We start from the raw sequence: 17,735 nt of genomic DNA, 5'->3' as shown, positions 1-17,735 counted from the left end.
TTGCACCGAATGTTTACAGAAAAAGTTTCCCCAACATTTATTAATTTCAAACACATTGGGCTAGCTTGCTCTCTTTGCTATGTTATAGACAATTAACTAATATGGATTGGTTAAATATCCAAGAACCAAGTACTTCTTTGTGCAAAATCTGATGAGTAATAATGAACAATGATGAGCAATAATGAGCAATAATGAGCAATCTTTAGCAACGAAACACAGAGGTTTAGGAAACAGGCGGTTATAAAGACAACAAAAAGTTTAATCAACTAATGTCATGCATTTTGATATTTGTGAATCACCTAATGTTTATCAATGTTATTTGATCAAATATTTTTAAATTAAATAAAAACACAAATGAAATTTTTAAATAAAAGTTTTATTTGTATAACAATATTTTTAAAAAAATATTTTTTTAAACAATAAACTTTATGTAAATAACAAAACAGGTGGAAAAAAAATTAAACTAAAAGTAACAAAGCAAACAAAGTAACTCAACACAAATAACAAAATAGAATTCAAAAAAAAAATTTTTTAATCAATCGGCTTTTTGGTTTACTTTATGCTGACTAATAATGTGGTTCCAAAACAATAACCCTGACGTTTGCCCTGCCATACATCTACCAGTTTCAACTGCTGAAATTCCTCCTAAATAATTGTAGCCTGGTCCAATATTGTGAAATGTTTTTAAATATCCAAATGCATCGTGAACAGCTGCATGGTTTGCCCAGGGTCCATCGTCATCAAATAAAATATCGTGCATTAAACCAGTGTCACCAGGGCCTACTCGTCCTAATGTTGAAAAACCAATCCATATTAAGTACTTAAATAACTTATATACGTCCACTCATATGTTTAGTTATATTTACTTAGAGGAATAGAAGAGGAGTTGGTAAAAATGCATGCACATACATTGATTAAAAGGTTATGGTTAGAGAGTACCCACATATGATATATATTTAATTTAGTTGTTGTTATATACATTTATATATATATATATATATATATATATATATATATATATATATATATATATATATACATATATATATATATATATATATATATATATATATATATATATATATGTATAAATACATATATTTGTACATACATATATACATACATACATACATACATACATACATACATACATACATACATACATACATACATACATACATACATACATACATACATACATACATACATACATACATACATACATACATACATACATACATACATACATACATACATACATACATACATACATACATACATACATACATACATACTATATATATATATATATATATATATATATATATATATATATATATATATATATATATATATATATATATATATTTAAACAACTTTAAAAAGTATTCTACACAATAGAGTGCTCAATGTTCTTAAAAGAACAGAGCAATTATATATTAGTAGAAAATCACTTAACAAAAATTTTTCCCATTTTACACTGTGTTTCATCAACAAAGATTTCTGATGAATCTTTGTTGATGAAACACAGTGTAAAATGGAAAAAATTTTTGTTAAGTGATTTTCTACTAATATATATATATATATATATATATATATATATATATATATATATATATATATATATATATATATATATATATATATATATATATATATATATATATATATACTAAAAAAAAACTTTTATTTTAGACTTTTGTATAACTACTTACCTGTTGTTGGGTTTAAAAGCACGCCAAATACAGGATTCAGAGTACCATATTCTCCAGCAACAAAATCGGCAATTACTTTTCCAGACAATAACTGTTGAGTACTTCCCCAGTAATCACTGTGACTTAAAACATCGGTTTTACCTAAAACAAATTTCTGTTTTATTCCTAAATTTCTAAAATTTCAAGTTTAATTATTACTTACTCTCTCTGGGAGGAAGGGGTGTCTAAGAGTTAGGGAAAGTAGACACAACGGTGGTGTTAGATAAAAGAGTTGCAAGTGCATCTTGAAAATCCTTAAAAAGCGTCGGTCGCCTTTGTAAAAAAATTAAAGGTCTTTTAAATGAAAAATCTAATTACGGAAACATGGAAAACTAAAAAAATGTGAGTTACTACAGTTCAAGCCCTTGAACAAGTAATGGCTAAAATTGGAGAACAAAAATTTCTGCTGTTGTTAGTGTTCCACGTGGAACATTGTGGAACGTGTTCAATATGCATTTTAATACATGCTGTTGATACTTAACTACTCCCATTTTATATATTACTAATATAAGTAATATATAAAATAATATAAGTACATTTATATAACTAATATAAGTACATTCTAGCAATAATTATTTTAAAGAATAGACTGGTATTGCCAGCATAGTACAGCTAATTGGATAGACGAGAGAGAAAATATTCAAGGTGTAGTTTATCCACGCATTTTTTGTGCGCATTTATCAACAAAAAATTTGATTCTTTTAGTTTAAGAAAGTTGTATTTGATGAATGGTTTTAATTGTTTAAATGTTTATTGACATGGACCATTCAAAACTCTTTGAAACTGGCGAAACTTTCAAATTAAAAGCAGGTAAGTCCAAGTTGCAAGTTGTTTTGAGCGGCATTGTAGGTTCTGATGAAAGTTTGAATGGAGTTAATGAATTTTTATTTGCAAGGCAAACAACCTAGACGCTGATGATGATTAAGAGAACACTGTGAGAGTACTTACTTTGAGAGTACTTACTGTGAGAGTAGAAGGTTTGATTTAGTAGGTGCTTATTCAAGTAACAAGTAAGCAATTGTATTAATTTAAACTTAAAAAAATATCTAATTGCGTTTTGCATGCAATTATTTTTTACGAAGTGCACCTATATGAAAATTACATGAAAGGTTCATTCATGAAAATTACATGTAAAGACACCGAGATATTTAAACACGTTTGTTGGATATACATGTCTATTATTAATTTTGATTCTAACGATTGCTGTATAAACCTTTTTGTCTCGAAGATAAAAAGAATATATTAGTTAAGTTTTTTTCATATTAGAAGAAATTAAGTTTTCATCTACACAATGAAATAAAATTATTAGATCTAAGTTTAGAGATACAATAGAGGACTTACAACAGAATCTTAAGGAACATCATAAATTAAAGGCGCATGATTTAATTTTTAACTATTAATGCAACAAAATGCTTTCAATTTGAGAGATAAGATCGAAACCGATCACAAGCAACTTGACGAATTCCATAATATTTATGATTAGAAAATTAAATGGGATCATTACCATTATCAAAAACTTTTTGTTTTTGATAATGGTAATGATCCCAAGTCGAAAAAAACATTGCAATCAAAATGACCAGCTCCAGTGCTTTTCAGACTAGAAAGAGTTTTGTTTAACCAAATATACAATCATTATGCTGTTAATAATACACTTTACGAGAACCATCGCGGTTTCAAAAGACGGGTGGTAATTCCTTTAAAACTATACTTAAAATGCAACAACTCATCTTACTTGAAGTACAACTGTCGGAATTTACTTTGGGTGTCTTTAAAGACGTATTTAAGGTTTTTAACACTATTGACCACAAAGTACTATTTAAAATGTTTGTCTATTATTTATATTTATGTTTAAATTATTTATCACTACTATAGTAATAATAGTGGTACCAACATTTTAAACAATATTATGGTATCGCTGGTAAAGTTTTAATGCTAGTTAAAAGTTATTTAAAACAACGTAAGCAAATTCTCCTAATCAAACAATCTTCTTCGCATGATTTTCTAAATATAACTTGTTGATTTTTACAAAGATCTATACTAGAACCCTTACTATTTCTTATTATGTTGATAATCTTTGAAAAGTCTCTATTAGCAATAATTATGTTTGCTGATGATAAATCTATTTCTATCATATGATATCATCAATAAACTTTTTTATGATATGAACATTGAGTTAATAAAGATCTCGTGCTGATGCTATATAAATGAAAATCATGGAAGATTTACATTGGACACTTACGCAGCAAAGTTGAAATAAGTATTTATATAAAGCAAGAAACATTTTAAACAAACATTCATTCTCAACTACTATTCTTTTATAAACTTTCATATTAAATATGTTAATATTGCCTGCGAGAGTGTTCATAAATTATCTTAGAGTCATTTTATTTTCAACAAAAGCACATTGCACGTTTTACAAGTTTAATTTAAAAATCGTTGTACTCACTCTTATTTAGTAACTCAAAGCCTTTCTTATTTAGTATGACTTATTTTAATTTATATAAAGTTATTGTTTTGAATAAACTTTGTTTTATTTTTAAATGTAAAACTAACTTGTCTACAGCTTCCTTTCTTTACTTAGATTCTTTAAAAAAAAAACTTAATATTCTCTAAAAAATGATAATTTTATTAGATTAGCAATATTCCCAATCAACTTTGATAAATCCTGCATTTCCTTTTGTAAAGCGTTTTTTATGGAACCATAAAATTTTTATTTTTCTCATGAATGGAATTATTATTTGTTTGTAAGAAAACTAAACAAAGTATTTTTTTTTAATTGAAAATAAAAGTATTTATTTTTGAGTCACATACTTATTTAAGTATCCTCATACCCATATTTATTTTTTTTTAATATAAATTCGAAATTTATCTTAAAAAACTATATTTAAATATAATTACTTGAATTTTGTTGAAAGTTGTACTGCTATTCGCATGCTTATTTTAATTATTTTTTTTGTTTGCTTTTTATCCACCATATTTTTAAGTATTTCTTAATGTGAAGGTGACTTAACGTAAATGTAAGTTGTGTTGTTTCTTTTTTTTTACATGAGACTTTTAGTATTACCATGTATATTTTTGTTTTATTTTATATTAATGTATTATAATTAAAAAAATGTGCATGCGTATCTGTAAAAATATATATGCAGATGTCTAGGTATATTTTTGTGTATATTTGTGTATTTATTCATCTCTCTACCTATCTTATATATATATATATACATATATATATATATATATATATATATATATATATATATATATATATATATATATATATATATATATATAAAAAAATAAAAAGATATTTATCAAAAGATGATTTTTTTATAAAAACTGATAAAACAAAAATGACATAATTAAACTTCATGCAATACATTTCCTAAAAAGACCAGGGGCTGTATTCATACCTCTCCGTTAAGCTTAACTGAGCGTTAGTCAAAAATTTAAGGATAATGCTATCAAAGGAAATTGAAACTCTGAAAGACGAGGAATTATTTAAAAGAATTACAACTCTTGTTCAGTAGCTAATTGCTTATGAAGAGCATCCAATGGATTTTAAAAATGAAATTCAAAATGGAAGCATTTATCCACACACAAAGTTACCTAATTCTCATGTGCACAGTTCTTTAAAAAGTGTCCCAGCCAGATTAAATAGTACTTTTGAAATGATTAAATCTGTTTTAAGATCTAAATATTTATAGTGACACTGTGTTAAAAAAATTGGAAAAAATGATTTATGTTTTCTTCCAGAAGATTTGGAACTTCTGCACGAACTGCAATAATTCTTATCTACATTTTTAGAACTGACTTCATTAGTTAGCGAGGTGTCAGCAAACTTGTTTTGGCTTAGGCACTAAGATTAAAAGTTCCTGCATTGGTATCATACTAATGATATCATACTAGATGGTATCATACTGAATGGAAAGAGATCATCCAGCACTCATGGGCACGAAGATTAAAAGTTCCTGCTTTGCTCAAGTGACAGATTTTTTATCTATATAGCAATATAAAAAGTTAGTTGAACAACCCATTAAAAAACGACTGACTATTACTAGTTTGGTTGACCATTACTAGTTTGACTATTACTAGTTTGAAATAGCCTGTCGTTTTGATCTAACAATTCGCAATGTTGTGTTGACTAAAACAAAATGTGAAACTTTGTTAAAAAACAGCTACAATGAAACAAAAACTTCAATATTTAGTTCAAACATTTTACCAAAAGAATATTCAGCCGAATCCATTGATATAAAGAGTTCTTTATCTGCATCAGCTGTTAATATAAATCAAAACAGTAAAAGTACCAGTACAGCACAAGATTTTAAAAAATTTCGATTTTCTTTAATACACAGGACATCAAAATTATCACCAAGTTCAGAGGGATTGCCAGATAATAGTACTGGATTGCAAGCGGAAATCAATTTTTATTTTAGCATTCATAATAAATTATCAGGTTTCGGAAGGCTGTTTCGGAAGGCTGTTTCGGAAGCAGAATGCTAAAATTTTCCAATTTTAGCACTTATAGCAAAGGTATAAACTATTTTTATCTTCATCATTATTCTAAGATTTGTTTCAAAGGAAAAGAGCAAAATAAATTATCATGGTCAAGATAAAAGTATAGATGATTCTATTTATGGATAATAGATAATGATCTTTTCTCCATATAATTTTTAGTATTATAACCATTAATCAGTATAATATGAGAATCTGGTAATTATAATTCATATTTTTCTTGAAGTTTATGTTCATTATTATAAAAAAATTTTATTGCTTCAGGTTTATCTTGCATTGAGCATTGGAAGTTTACTGTAAAAGGCCTATTTAGTAGAACTGGTATTATACTAAATGGAAAGAGATCATCCTTGGCTCCATATCGAATGAATGCAGTTTTTTTTATCCATAATTATTACCCTATTGTTTGTCTATAAGCTGTGTCATGTATTTTTTAAACAATGAGATTTTTTAATAGACATTTTGATACGAATTTTAAAAACTCGTTAAATGATAATCCTTACTTTTTGGATTACTTCACATTATATTCATACTTTTGATTACGTTATTAAATTTTAAAAAGGTGTTGTTTTTTTTATTAAAGACATATCAGTTAATTTTAATTTTTATTAACAGAAGTTAAAAAATAACTAACGTTTTTTATTATGATATGACAAGAAGTGAGCTAGCCAGCCACGAAAATATTGGCTAGCCAGCCATGAAGCCATTTTACTCAAACATAAATGTAAAGTTTCACGGCTAGGAGGTCTAACTCGACCATAGGGAGATTCATTTGCTGCGTATAAAAAGTTGTAACCACAAGAAAATTCAGTGTTCTCCACATCAAATTGTTATTGAAAACTACAATTTTCAATAATAATTGTATGTGTAGAAGGACACTCTCTCTAGTCTTCATAGTTCGCCAACTTTGGCCCTAACCTTCAAATTAAGGACCAAAAAAATAATATGTCCAGTAATATAGAGACAACCACGGTTCATTTTGCATAAAAATTAAAATCTGGTTACACTTTCCATAAGAGAAAATTGAGTTTGAAGTTAGATGTTCATGTTATGTCCCTGTTAGAGGCTCGAACATACCAACTAGATAGCAATAGATAGCAACTAGATCCAAAAATAGTAATTCAAATTTCACATAAAAAATATTTATAATTGAAAATGAGCAGGAATTTGAACCATAGATTTTTATCTTTCTCAGCCTTTAATCTAAGATGCTTGCTGTTCAAGTATTGTACGAAGTCAAGTAACTACTTTCCATAGTTAGATTCGTCCAAACCTCCTATATATTTTGCACAGCGGGAGCTGAACACTGAATGTGTCTCAGATGATTGCTAACTAAAACGATCAAGCCCAGAGTTGTAAATTTTGATGAGTTCTTTGTTGTGGTGGAAAATAATGTCAACTTTTCGAGTCACTGTTACCGGTAGAGTCATGTAGCATTATTAAAATGCTTTGATGTGGACATCAAAATGTGGTGAAAGCATTCAAAATTGTTTGAAAGCATACATGGTCGGTGCAACTTGATGTTTGGTCACAAGATCACTTAAAAGATGTGTATGATTGAGAAGCTCTATGCAGTCATTTCCAGCAAACTCTACACCGCGGTAAAGTTGAATGTTCAAATGCAACTTTTAAGATCATTCACTGGCACCTTCCTAAATTCTCTAAAGACCCTTGTAAAGATGATTCATCACCCCAAGCAAAAGGCGGAGTTCCGTCGAAGGAATAAGTACAAATACAACTTCGGAAGCATCCTCTGCTTAGATGAGAGGCTCATGAATCACATTCAAGTCCTTCTTTGCCTGCAATTTCTTTCTCTTGAATGTGATTTGTAGAATTGAAATTGAGTTCTTATTGATTCAATTATTTTTGGTTTTCCTTTGACTGTAAGCTCTTTGAGCTGATGCCAAACTAGCAGCAAGGTTGTGAACTGGAATAAGACTGGATTCTACCTAGAATGTTAGCAACTTTCATGTCAAACAGAATGAAGAATTGTGTGCTGACAATCCCCAAAAGAGCAAAGATTGATTTGAGGTTCTCTTTGTTTTCTGAAAAGTCTTTTGACTATGACCAAAATTAGTTGCTGATTGAAACCAGAATCCAGAGATGTGGAACTAGTAAGATATTTTTGATATGCAGTCTGTGTCTTGGATCTTCTGGTGTCAAAGATGTTCAAGCCAAACTCATAAAGCTGCCACCATCATCAATCCCAATTTTTGTGACGCTTCTTAATTTGGAAATTACTTTTTCTTCAGACACAGACACCAAGGCAACAAACTCAGAGAGTCTGATGCAATCCACGACTTTGGTTATGGATATGTCTTTTTTTGAAGCATCATAAATAGTTGATGTAATAGAGATAAATAGTTGATGTAATAGACTCCAAATTCTTTCCGATATTGACAAACTCGTCCCTGAATTTTGATTCCACCAACCTTGCTCCAAATGACTTGCTAAAAGTTGATGCAAGTCCTCTGATGTGGTTGTTGGAAATACCAGTGTTGATATGAATCTTGAATATGTCGGTTGTTGAGAGCATGGGTTTATTTTCTGAGTTTTGGCAGGAAGTTTCAGGAGTGAGGAGCATGGTCTTCAACCCTCTGCTATGATTAGTCTTTTAGTTCCATTAGGCAAGGCAGCTTTTTACTCAAAGGTAAATGCAGCCAGTTTTTGTCCCACTTTAGAGTCACTCTGCATCATTTTTTATCAATTTTTAAATTTTGAACCTTTTTGAGCATTGAAAGAGAGTACAGCTTTTTTCATGCCTGGTAAGAGCTTTTATTCTGTCGCTTGGTGCACATAATGCAAAAGAGGTAGCCTGACTGTGATTTGATTTGCCAACTTAACAAATGAAGCATGAACAGTCAGAGGACTTTCTTGTAATCTTGATACTTTGAAAGTTGTGCGGTAAGGGGGAAATCATTGCTGATTTGACCACAGACTAGTTTTTGCAAGCTCATTCTGCAAGGGTTGCAAATTTCTGATGGAACCTTGGGATCAGTGAATTCAATTTCTTGTTTGAGCAGGGCCTTGATTCTCTTCTTTATAAAACCTCCAACTTGTCTATCACATTTTTTCATAAATTTAATGCACTTTTGATGTATTTTTTTAATTTCTTTAAATTGATTGATATTTCAAAAGTTACGCCAAAAAGTCATTTATAGTAATTTTAAGTAATGGTGAGTTTTAAATGGATTACCAGTTTTCTAAACTTCATCACCAAGGTAAGGAAGTTTAAAATTCGGCTTTGTTTGTTGTGAAAATCTTGCTTCTTCAAAGTAGGGAAGTATTTGATTTGAGAAACTTTAAAGTTATTTAAGGTATATACTAATATACCTATATATATAATATAAGTATATGCCAAAAGTACCTATTTTAAAGTCTCAATACAGTAAAAATTTATTGTAATCAGAATTGAAAAACTTGGTTGTCTTTATTTTTTACCTTTTATTTTTTTATCCTTATTATACAAAAATTATCAAAGGCTGAAAGATTTAAGAAAAATTTCTTCAAAAACAATAAAAACGGTTCCTCTAGTGAACTCACTTTGAAGTCCCATAAATCAGCAAAATATAAAGAAAATTGCCCCATTCCTTTTTCTACTGAAAGCCCTTTTGATACTCTTCGTCCTTAAACAAAGTTTTAAAAGTTGTGATACTACTTGTATCATTATGATGGAAATTGACAGTGCTAAAGTGCTAAAAATGGCGTATAAAGTTTTACAATATAATTGATATGTTTGATCATTAAATAGGAATAAAACATTTTAAACAAAAAACCCCAAAATGGTTTTATTTAAACAAAAAGATACAAAATCTATGAAAAATCATACTTATACCATTAAATGGAACATTGACAGGGATTTATCCATTATTTTATTTATTTTTGACATATTCTTTATATAGAAAGTGTTGCAGAGACAATCTAACTTAAAACTCAATTATCTCTTATGGACAGTGTAACCAGATTTTAATTTTTATGCCAATTGAACCGTGAGTGTTTTTAGATTACTGGAAATTCTGTCATTTTTTTGTTTCTCATTTTGAGGGTTAAGGCCAAAATTGGCAAACTTGTTTCGGTAATCCCGAATACCAAAAAAATAATGCAAGCTAAATAATAACTTTTTTTTAATTTTAACTTAAATTGAAGTATTTATTTTATGTTCTAAAAGCCAACTGAAACTATTAAATTTCATAACAGCCTACTGAAACTATTTAATGTTGTAACAGCCAACTGAAACTTTATTATGTTATAACAGTCTACTAAAACTATTTTATGTTATAAAAGCCTACTGAAACTATTTTATGTTACAACAGTCGCCTTAAACTATTTTATGTATAACAAACCTTTGAAACAAAAAATTAAGATATAAATATTCACACAAACCTGGACGAGATGTGTAAATTTGTAAAAACATTTTTGAATCTTTTATAAAACGCACTTTGTCTTTAACTTGTGTGGTCTCTATTAGTTTTTCCACGTAAAACAAAAATGCGTTTAATCCTATAGATTCTAAGTTTCTGGTTCCAGAAATCCAATACCAATTGACATTCAATCTTAAAAATGAGTCAAAGTTTGATAAAATTTCGCCTATTGATTTATGTTTACATTCTAATGAAAAATCAATAATTGTTTTTCTTTTTTCTAAGTTGTGTGAAATAATTTTTCTGGTATTTAGTAACTCAATGCAGTATTCTGCAATAGATTTATTTTTTAAAAACAACCAATCTGGAACTTGAATGTTACATTTGTTCAAAAAAGAAGCAGAATCTTCTGTATCTATTGTAACCTCATCAGACTTTTCAATTATAGAACCTTCTGTTTCAATATCTTCGACTATGTGTTGCTGGGCTTTTAATACTGAAATTACTAAATAATCATCAAAGCTCTCATCTAACTGATACGTAATATCATTAAAATCAACTGCTGTTTGATACAAAATAAATGATTGAGATTCATTATTAAATTTCATATCCTTTTTCATATCTTGCTTCTTTTTTTGTTTGTTAAGGTTTATTAACACAAACACAACTTTTGTTACTACAGAAGCTTTATTTGATGTTTTCTACAAAAATAATTAGTACATAAAAATAAAATTTTATAAAAGTTCAATGAGTTCTTATATATATACATATATATATATATATATATATATATATATATATATATATATATATATATATATACATATATATATATATATATATATATATACACACACACGTATATATATATATACACACACATGTATATATGTGTGTCTATATATATATATATGTGTGTGTGTGTGTGTGTGTGTGTGTGTGTGTGTGTGTGTGTGTGTGTGTGTGTGTGTGTGTGTGTGTGTTTGTGTGTGTGTATTTATATATATATATATATATTTATATATATATATATATATATATATACTAAAATAATTTCGTAAATATATATATATATATATATATATATATATATATATATATATATATATATATATACGAAACTAAAAATGCTGATTCGCAAGGCCCTAATATATATATATATATATATATTAGGGCCTTGCGAATCAGCATTTTTAGTTTCGAATCGAAGCAGCACATTATTTGCGAATCGAATCAAATCTTGAATTGAATCACTAATTAAAGAAAATCCGAATTTAAGTTTTTTTATCTCTATATTTTTACGATATACAATGACACATTTTATTTGAATAAGCTCTTTTTGAAACTTGAAATCCAAATTAACCGTTCGGCGTTTCGCTCAGTAAGACTATTGCGTTTACTGTCTATTACACCTGCCCCCAACAGGTGCTTGTACATTTTAAAGATCAAGTGCAAATTTAGATAATAAAGGGAAAATGTTACGTTTTTTCTTCCAATAAAGACTACAAAAATCTGAAGGTCCCAATGTTTTCTCATTGGTCAACGCAGTAATTTCAAATTTTAATTCCTGATCTAAAGTTCTTCTCTCGAGTAGGGTACAAATTTTAGAAACATGTACAGACATTTTATCTAAAATTTCATTTGTTTTAGATTTGATAAAAATTTGTTCTATCGAGTTGAATTTCATCGGGAATCATTGAAATACTTAAATTGTGGAGTTTCTTTAGATACCATTAAGTAAGATTCAACAATTTGCATCTCTGCTAATGTAGACCTTACTAATTTAAACCAAGGGTCTAAGAAGGTAGCAATAAAAAAAACACTTTTGCTTAATTCAAACTTAATTTTCAACTGCATAATAAGATCAATCAACAAATTTCCTTATCTCTATTTTATCCATTGATCAAAGGCAATTTTTCAAATTTGTAATGCACGGATAAACTAAACTAATGCTCACGTTTCTTTTCGCACTTAGAATAGTAGTGGCTTCAGATACTGCATTTAAATACTTTGTTGAAAACTATTGTATGGATCATTGACCATGTCATCCAAAAATTGGGATAAAGTGGTCGGGTGTGGTAGAGGGTATTGCCTTTGAGTAAACACAGGGCAGAAATTGATGTAGCCAGACCCAGAAGCTATTTAAAATGATCTTCCATCTTCAATTATGAATCTAAGCATTGCACGAGCATTCTTTTTTTTAATAAATGTATGTATTCGAGAGCCAATAAAATGTGTGTTTAATGAAGAGCCTGGCGGTTTTTCGAATATGTTATCGGAATTCTATTTTTTTTTTAGTAGCAGATGCGCGCTTTTTAGATGCTTCTTCCTGTAGCTTTTTATGGTCACGTTTTAAATGGTTCCATAGATGAGATAAAGTTCCAGTTTTCTGAACAGAATACTCTTTATGGCAATTTTTCTTTTTGCATTGCAAAATGTTTCTTATTTTCCAAAGAATTTTTTATCTACCAATTTTTTAGAAGTTGTTTTTTAGCTTAAAGTGAAATAATTAACAGCTTTTTTATTTCCAGTTTGTAGCACTCAAAAGTATTTAAATTAAAATTACTTTAAGTGAAAGCGAAGTTCAACAGTCCGAAAGCAAAATTATAGATGTTTAACTAAACAGTTTATTTTGCGTTATTAATTTTTGCTCAGCTCTGTTTAAATCCCTAATCGGTAATTGATTTTAATAAATTTCGTATGCATGAGAAAAAACAATAATCAAATCATTTTTTTCGAATCGAGGCAGCAATTGGTTCGCAGGGCCCTAATATATATATATATATATATATATATATATATATATATATATATATATATATATATATATATATATATATATATATATATATATATATACAGAACGAGAGAGAGAGAGAGAGAGAGAGAGAGAGAGAGAGAGAGAGAGAGAGAGAGAGATCTAAAAATGTTTTTAACAATATAAATGATGTATCCGATTTTATGTGGCAAAAACATTATATGCATTTTATTCTAAATAGTTATGTAATAATTGGATAAATTTAAAAAAAAGATAAAAACAAATAACAACTTGTCTTATTTCATATAGCGTTTTTGACAAAAGTTGTTATTTTGTTTGAAAATAATAACAAACAATGGCAGCAAAATGAAGCGATATCGGTTCAATTTGTAATTGATAACAAGAATATTCTTTTAACTGCTTTTATTGATAAATATAACTCTGCTCCTACCCAACTGTTATATCTGGCAGACCCTAGGTGAATTTTGATATTTCAAGTAGAAAAACAAGGAAAAGAAGGTTGGCGTCATCAGTTGCATCTTTTTCATCTTCAGAACTATTGTTTGCATCAGGTTGTAGTTTGCGCAAAGATGGAAAAGAAAAAGAAACTAAAGCTGTTTTACAATTATTAGAATATATGACCTTTGGTTTGAAAAATAATTTTAAACCAAAGCTTTTATTTTATCATATATACAAAATGGTTGACGCTTTAAGTTCTTTTTTATTTGGATTAGGTTGAAAAGGTATTAGGTATAAAATTATTTTATTTTATTTTATTTTTTTTTAAATTTATTTTGCTGTTTAACAATAATTAATCAACATATATATACAAGGAAAAAAAAAATTTCCGGAGACACAAAGAAGACAGTAAAATCTTCTCAACAAGCACCGTTTTCGTATATACAATAAAAAATAAAAACTTTCTTTTTTACAGTGATCTTTATAAAATAGAGTTAAACAGACAGGGGCTCAATGAAGATGAAAATGACAATATGTCATCGCAATCTTTTTATAGAGCCCCTTTATACATTTTTCATAGAATATAGATATTAAATTAAAAACCCTAATGGGCATAAAACTGCTGTGCTAATCAGTAAATCAAAAAAAGATCAATTAAATAAATACTAAAATAATTAAAATTACTTGGTGATCCTTTTAAGCACAAATACTTCTTAAATTTTAAAAATTTCCTAGTTTATTAGAAACGTAAATGAACTTAATGACTTTGCCATCATTTGAATCTTTTTTGATAACTATTCCATATATTTGGTTCTCGATATGCAATGCTATATTCAGCATATTTATTGAAGTTTTGAGGCAGTTTATATGAGTTACTAATATTTGCTCTTAGATAATAGTTTTCATTTATGTTTATTTCAAACTTGTTACTAAAGTTTGCAGGAGATAGATTATTATTGAATCGATACATAAAAATTAAATGCTGATAGATATTCATTTCATAAACATCCATCATTTTCATATCTTTCATTATAGGTTTGGCGTGTTCACGCTTATTTTTAGAGTAAATAATTTGCAAGCATGTTTTTGTAGACCATAAATTTTTTTAAGTTATGATGGTTGCGTACTCGCTCATGTTATGTTTGCATAGCTGATGAAGCAATGAATTAGTCTAAAATATATTAGTTTGAGACTTTTTTTATTGATATATGAGCGAATTCGATACATTATACCAATTATATTAGTGATTTAAGATTGAATATAACTTATTTGAGGAAGCCAGGATGAATTCTCATCAACAAGAACTCCTAAGAATCTAATACTGGTTTGTTTTTTAATTAAGTTATCATTTAAGATAAGGTCGGGCAACATAATAGGTAGGTTTTCTTCGTGTGTTTTTTTATGGAATAATATACAGTTTGTTTTCTCTGAGTTAAGTGAGAGTTTTTTAGCCCTATATAAATTATTTACTTTATTTAGTTCAATATTCATATCTAATTATAATTTCTTGATATCATTGTTGGTAAGAAATATATTTGTATTATCAGCAAACATGACTGAATAAAGTTTTAAAGATGCATTGCAAAAATCATTTATATAAATTAAAAATAGGAGTGGATATAATATAAAATAGAGCCCTGGAAACGGGTATGTATTAAATTTTTTTTTGTAATTGGGTATGTACGACGTCAACTTATTCCAGACTAATAATGACATATCCAAACTTTTTTCTACAATGAGTGATGAACTTAAGAACATATCTGATTAATCTTGCAGATCGATTTACTCATTCCAAACCATTATTTACGGAGATGAAAATACTTAATATTTACGAGCTCAATTTTTGGAATTGGAAAAACGATTTAACTTTATCTATCTTAAAGACCTTTTTTCTCTAAATCCAATAAATAAATATTTACTTAGAAATAAAAATTTTGTATATGAACTAATTTGCAGAATAAAGTTTAGAAAGTTTAGTATTACATTTCGAGCACCATATCTTTGGAATAAAATTGTTATACCTAATTTTGATTTATTTAATACTTTTCCAATCTTTAAAAATTAACTTAAAAATTTTATTCTATCTATTGATAATATATTTAAATACCTTTTTACAACAGCCACGTTTTTGTTTTTTTTATTGTAAGACTGTTGTATTTTCTCTTTCCTATTATGAAGAGATATCTTATTGTATTTATTTTTTATATATATTAATATACAAAGTAAATACAATAAAATATCTCTTGGTATCTATGATATCAATGATGTATATGGTATATGGTATATATATATATATATATATTTTTTTTTTTTTTTTTTTTTTTTTTAGGTGCCCCAAGAAGTCCTAACGGTCTTGTCACAGAGCACCGCGGAAGTGCATTTAACCAGGAAGTTCACGCTTCCATCCTTACCGTGACGCGAAAATATTTGCGCTTTTATACGTTCTGAAGGTAAGATCCAACTTTTTTATTACATATAGCATTAGTGGTTTGATTTATATATTCAATTTGTATCATAATTTATTGTAATTTTTTATTATTGTTTATGTATTGATGTAAAAAAAGTTTTAAACGTGTAATAGGTTCTGATTATACGATCATTATGATATTCTTTCAGAAGATTTGTTTGTTTGTTTTTGTAAACGACGACAAATGCAAACAAGTAAAAAAAATGTGTTAAATTTTTTGTATTCATAAAATAATTTTCAATTAGACTGACACATTACTCTACGTCTAGTTTATAACTTTTATGTTTTAAGAAACTTAAGCAAGTAGCTATGCAAAATGAACTGTTGCCAGGCATTTCAGGTTTCATTATCCACCAAATAGAAAATCACCAAATAAAAAAGGTTCATTATCCGCCAAATAAAAAATAAAAAATCATAGCATCACTTACATTTGTAGTATAAAAGTACTAAATGTGGTAATTATGGGAGTACCATAAAATCGTCTAAGCTCGGCCACTTAAGCTTTAACATTTATTTATCAATAAATTTTTTTTTTGCTGAAGCATACAGGCAATTATATTGATAATTGAAATTGTAAAAATAAAAAATTGAAAAATAAATACTAGTACTCAATATTTAATTTCAAATGAGAACATCCACTTTGACCGAACTTTCAATACCATCTCATAAGTTTGGTCGCTAAATAAATCCTAATAATGCATTATGTCACAAATAATGAAAATTAGTTTTTAAATGTTGTTTTATTGTTTAATGATGATACAATATCATGTAATACCAGTTACCAAGTGGGGCGACATCCCGGACTCTAAAAGAAAGTTTTTCGGGGCGCCAAAGAAAACAACATGGAGCTTATAATAAAATGCCTTTTTAAGTATAAGTAGTATTACTTTTTATTTTTATTATTATTAGTCAACTATTTTATCACTTTGGCCTTTATTACTTTTTTTTTTCAGGTGTCCCAAGAAGTCTTATCACAAAAAAGACCCTAAGGACATCTTGGGGCATCTACATGCCATGTTCGCTACGCTTCTGGTAAATAAAATTAAAAAGATATTTTTCAAATAAGTTAAACAGAATTTTTTAACAAAAAATAATACTAGTTTGCTTTAAATACGTTTTGTATGTTTATTGGCAATTCATGCACATCTCGTCAACCAAAGTAGAACAGCAAGATCCACAAAACCAGTTGTCACCGAATTCGCCACGCAGCCATAGTTGTTGTTGAGCTGTAATTTCATCTCCAAAAAAAAAAGTCACAAGCTTGACATTTTTTTGAATCAAAGAACCATCAAATATGGAAGAATATATAGAAGTCGCTTCAGATTCTGATATAGTCGGAATTTTGATTACCTCCACTAGTTGTCGTTTCCATTGTTAAATAGTAGGTTTGTTAAACAAACCAGCTTCATTTGCCAAACGTTTTTGAG

General features: G+C 28.0%; 1 protein-coding gene across 2 annotated transcripts in view; it reads right to left on the bottom strand.

The window, feature by feature from the left end:
• Positions 1–360: 360 nt before the first annotated feature.
• LOC101239809 (uncharacterized) overlaps positions 361–17,735 on the bottom strand; it is a 36,004-nt gene continuing 18,629 nt past the window's right edge. For both annotated transcript variants that reach the window (XM_065814382.1, XM_065814383.1), the window contains exons 2-4: positions 10,647–11,325; positions 1,716–1,856; positions 361–789 (exon numbers count right to left, since the gene is read on the bottom strand). In XM_065814382.1, coding sequence (XP_065670454.1) covers positions 536–789; positions 1,716–1,856; positions 10,647–11,325 — 1,074 coding nt within the window. In that variant the 3' untranslated portion in view covers positions 361–535. The remainder of the gene's footprint in view (positions 790–1,715; positions 1,857–10,646; positions 11,326–17,735) is intronic.

This window comes from Hydra vulgaris, chromosome 12, assembly GCF_038396675.1.
Source record: "Hydra vulgaris chromosome 12, alternate assembly HydraT2T_AEP".
NCBI classification, from domain to species: Eukaryota; Metazoa; Cnidaria; class Hydrozoa; order Anthoathecata; family Hydridae; genus Hydra; species Hydra vulgaris.
The sequence above is the reverse complement of the archived record's forward strand: the minus strand, read 5'-3'. Positions and strand labels throughout refer to the sequence as shown.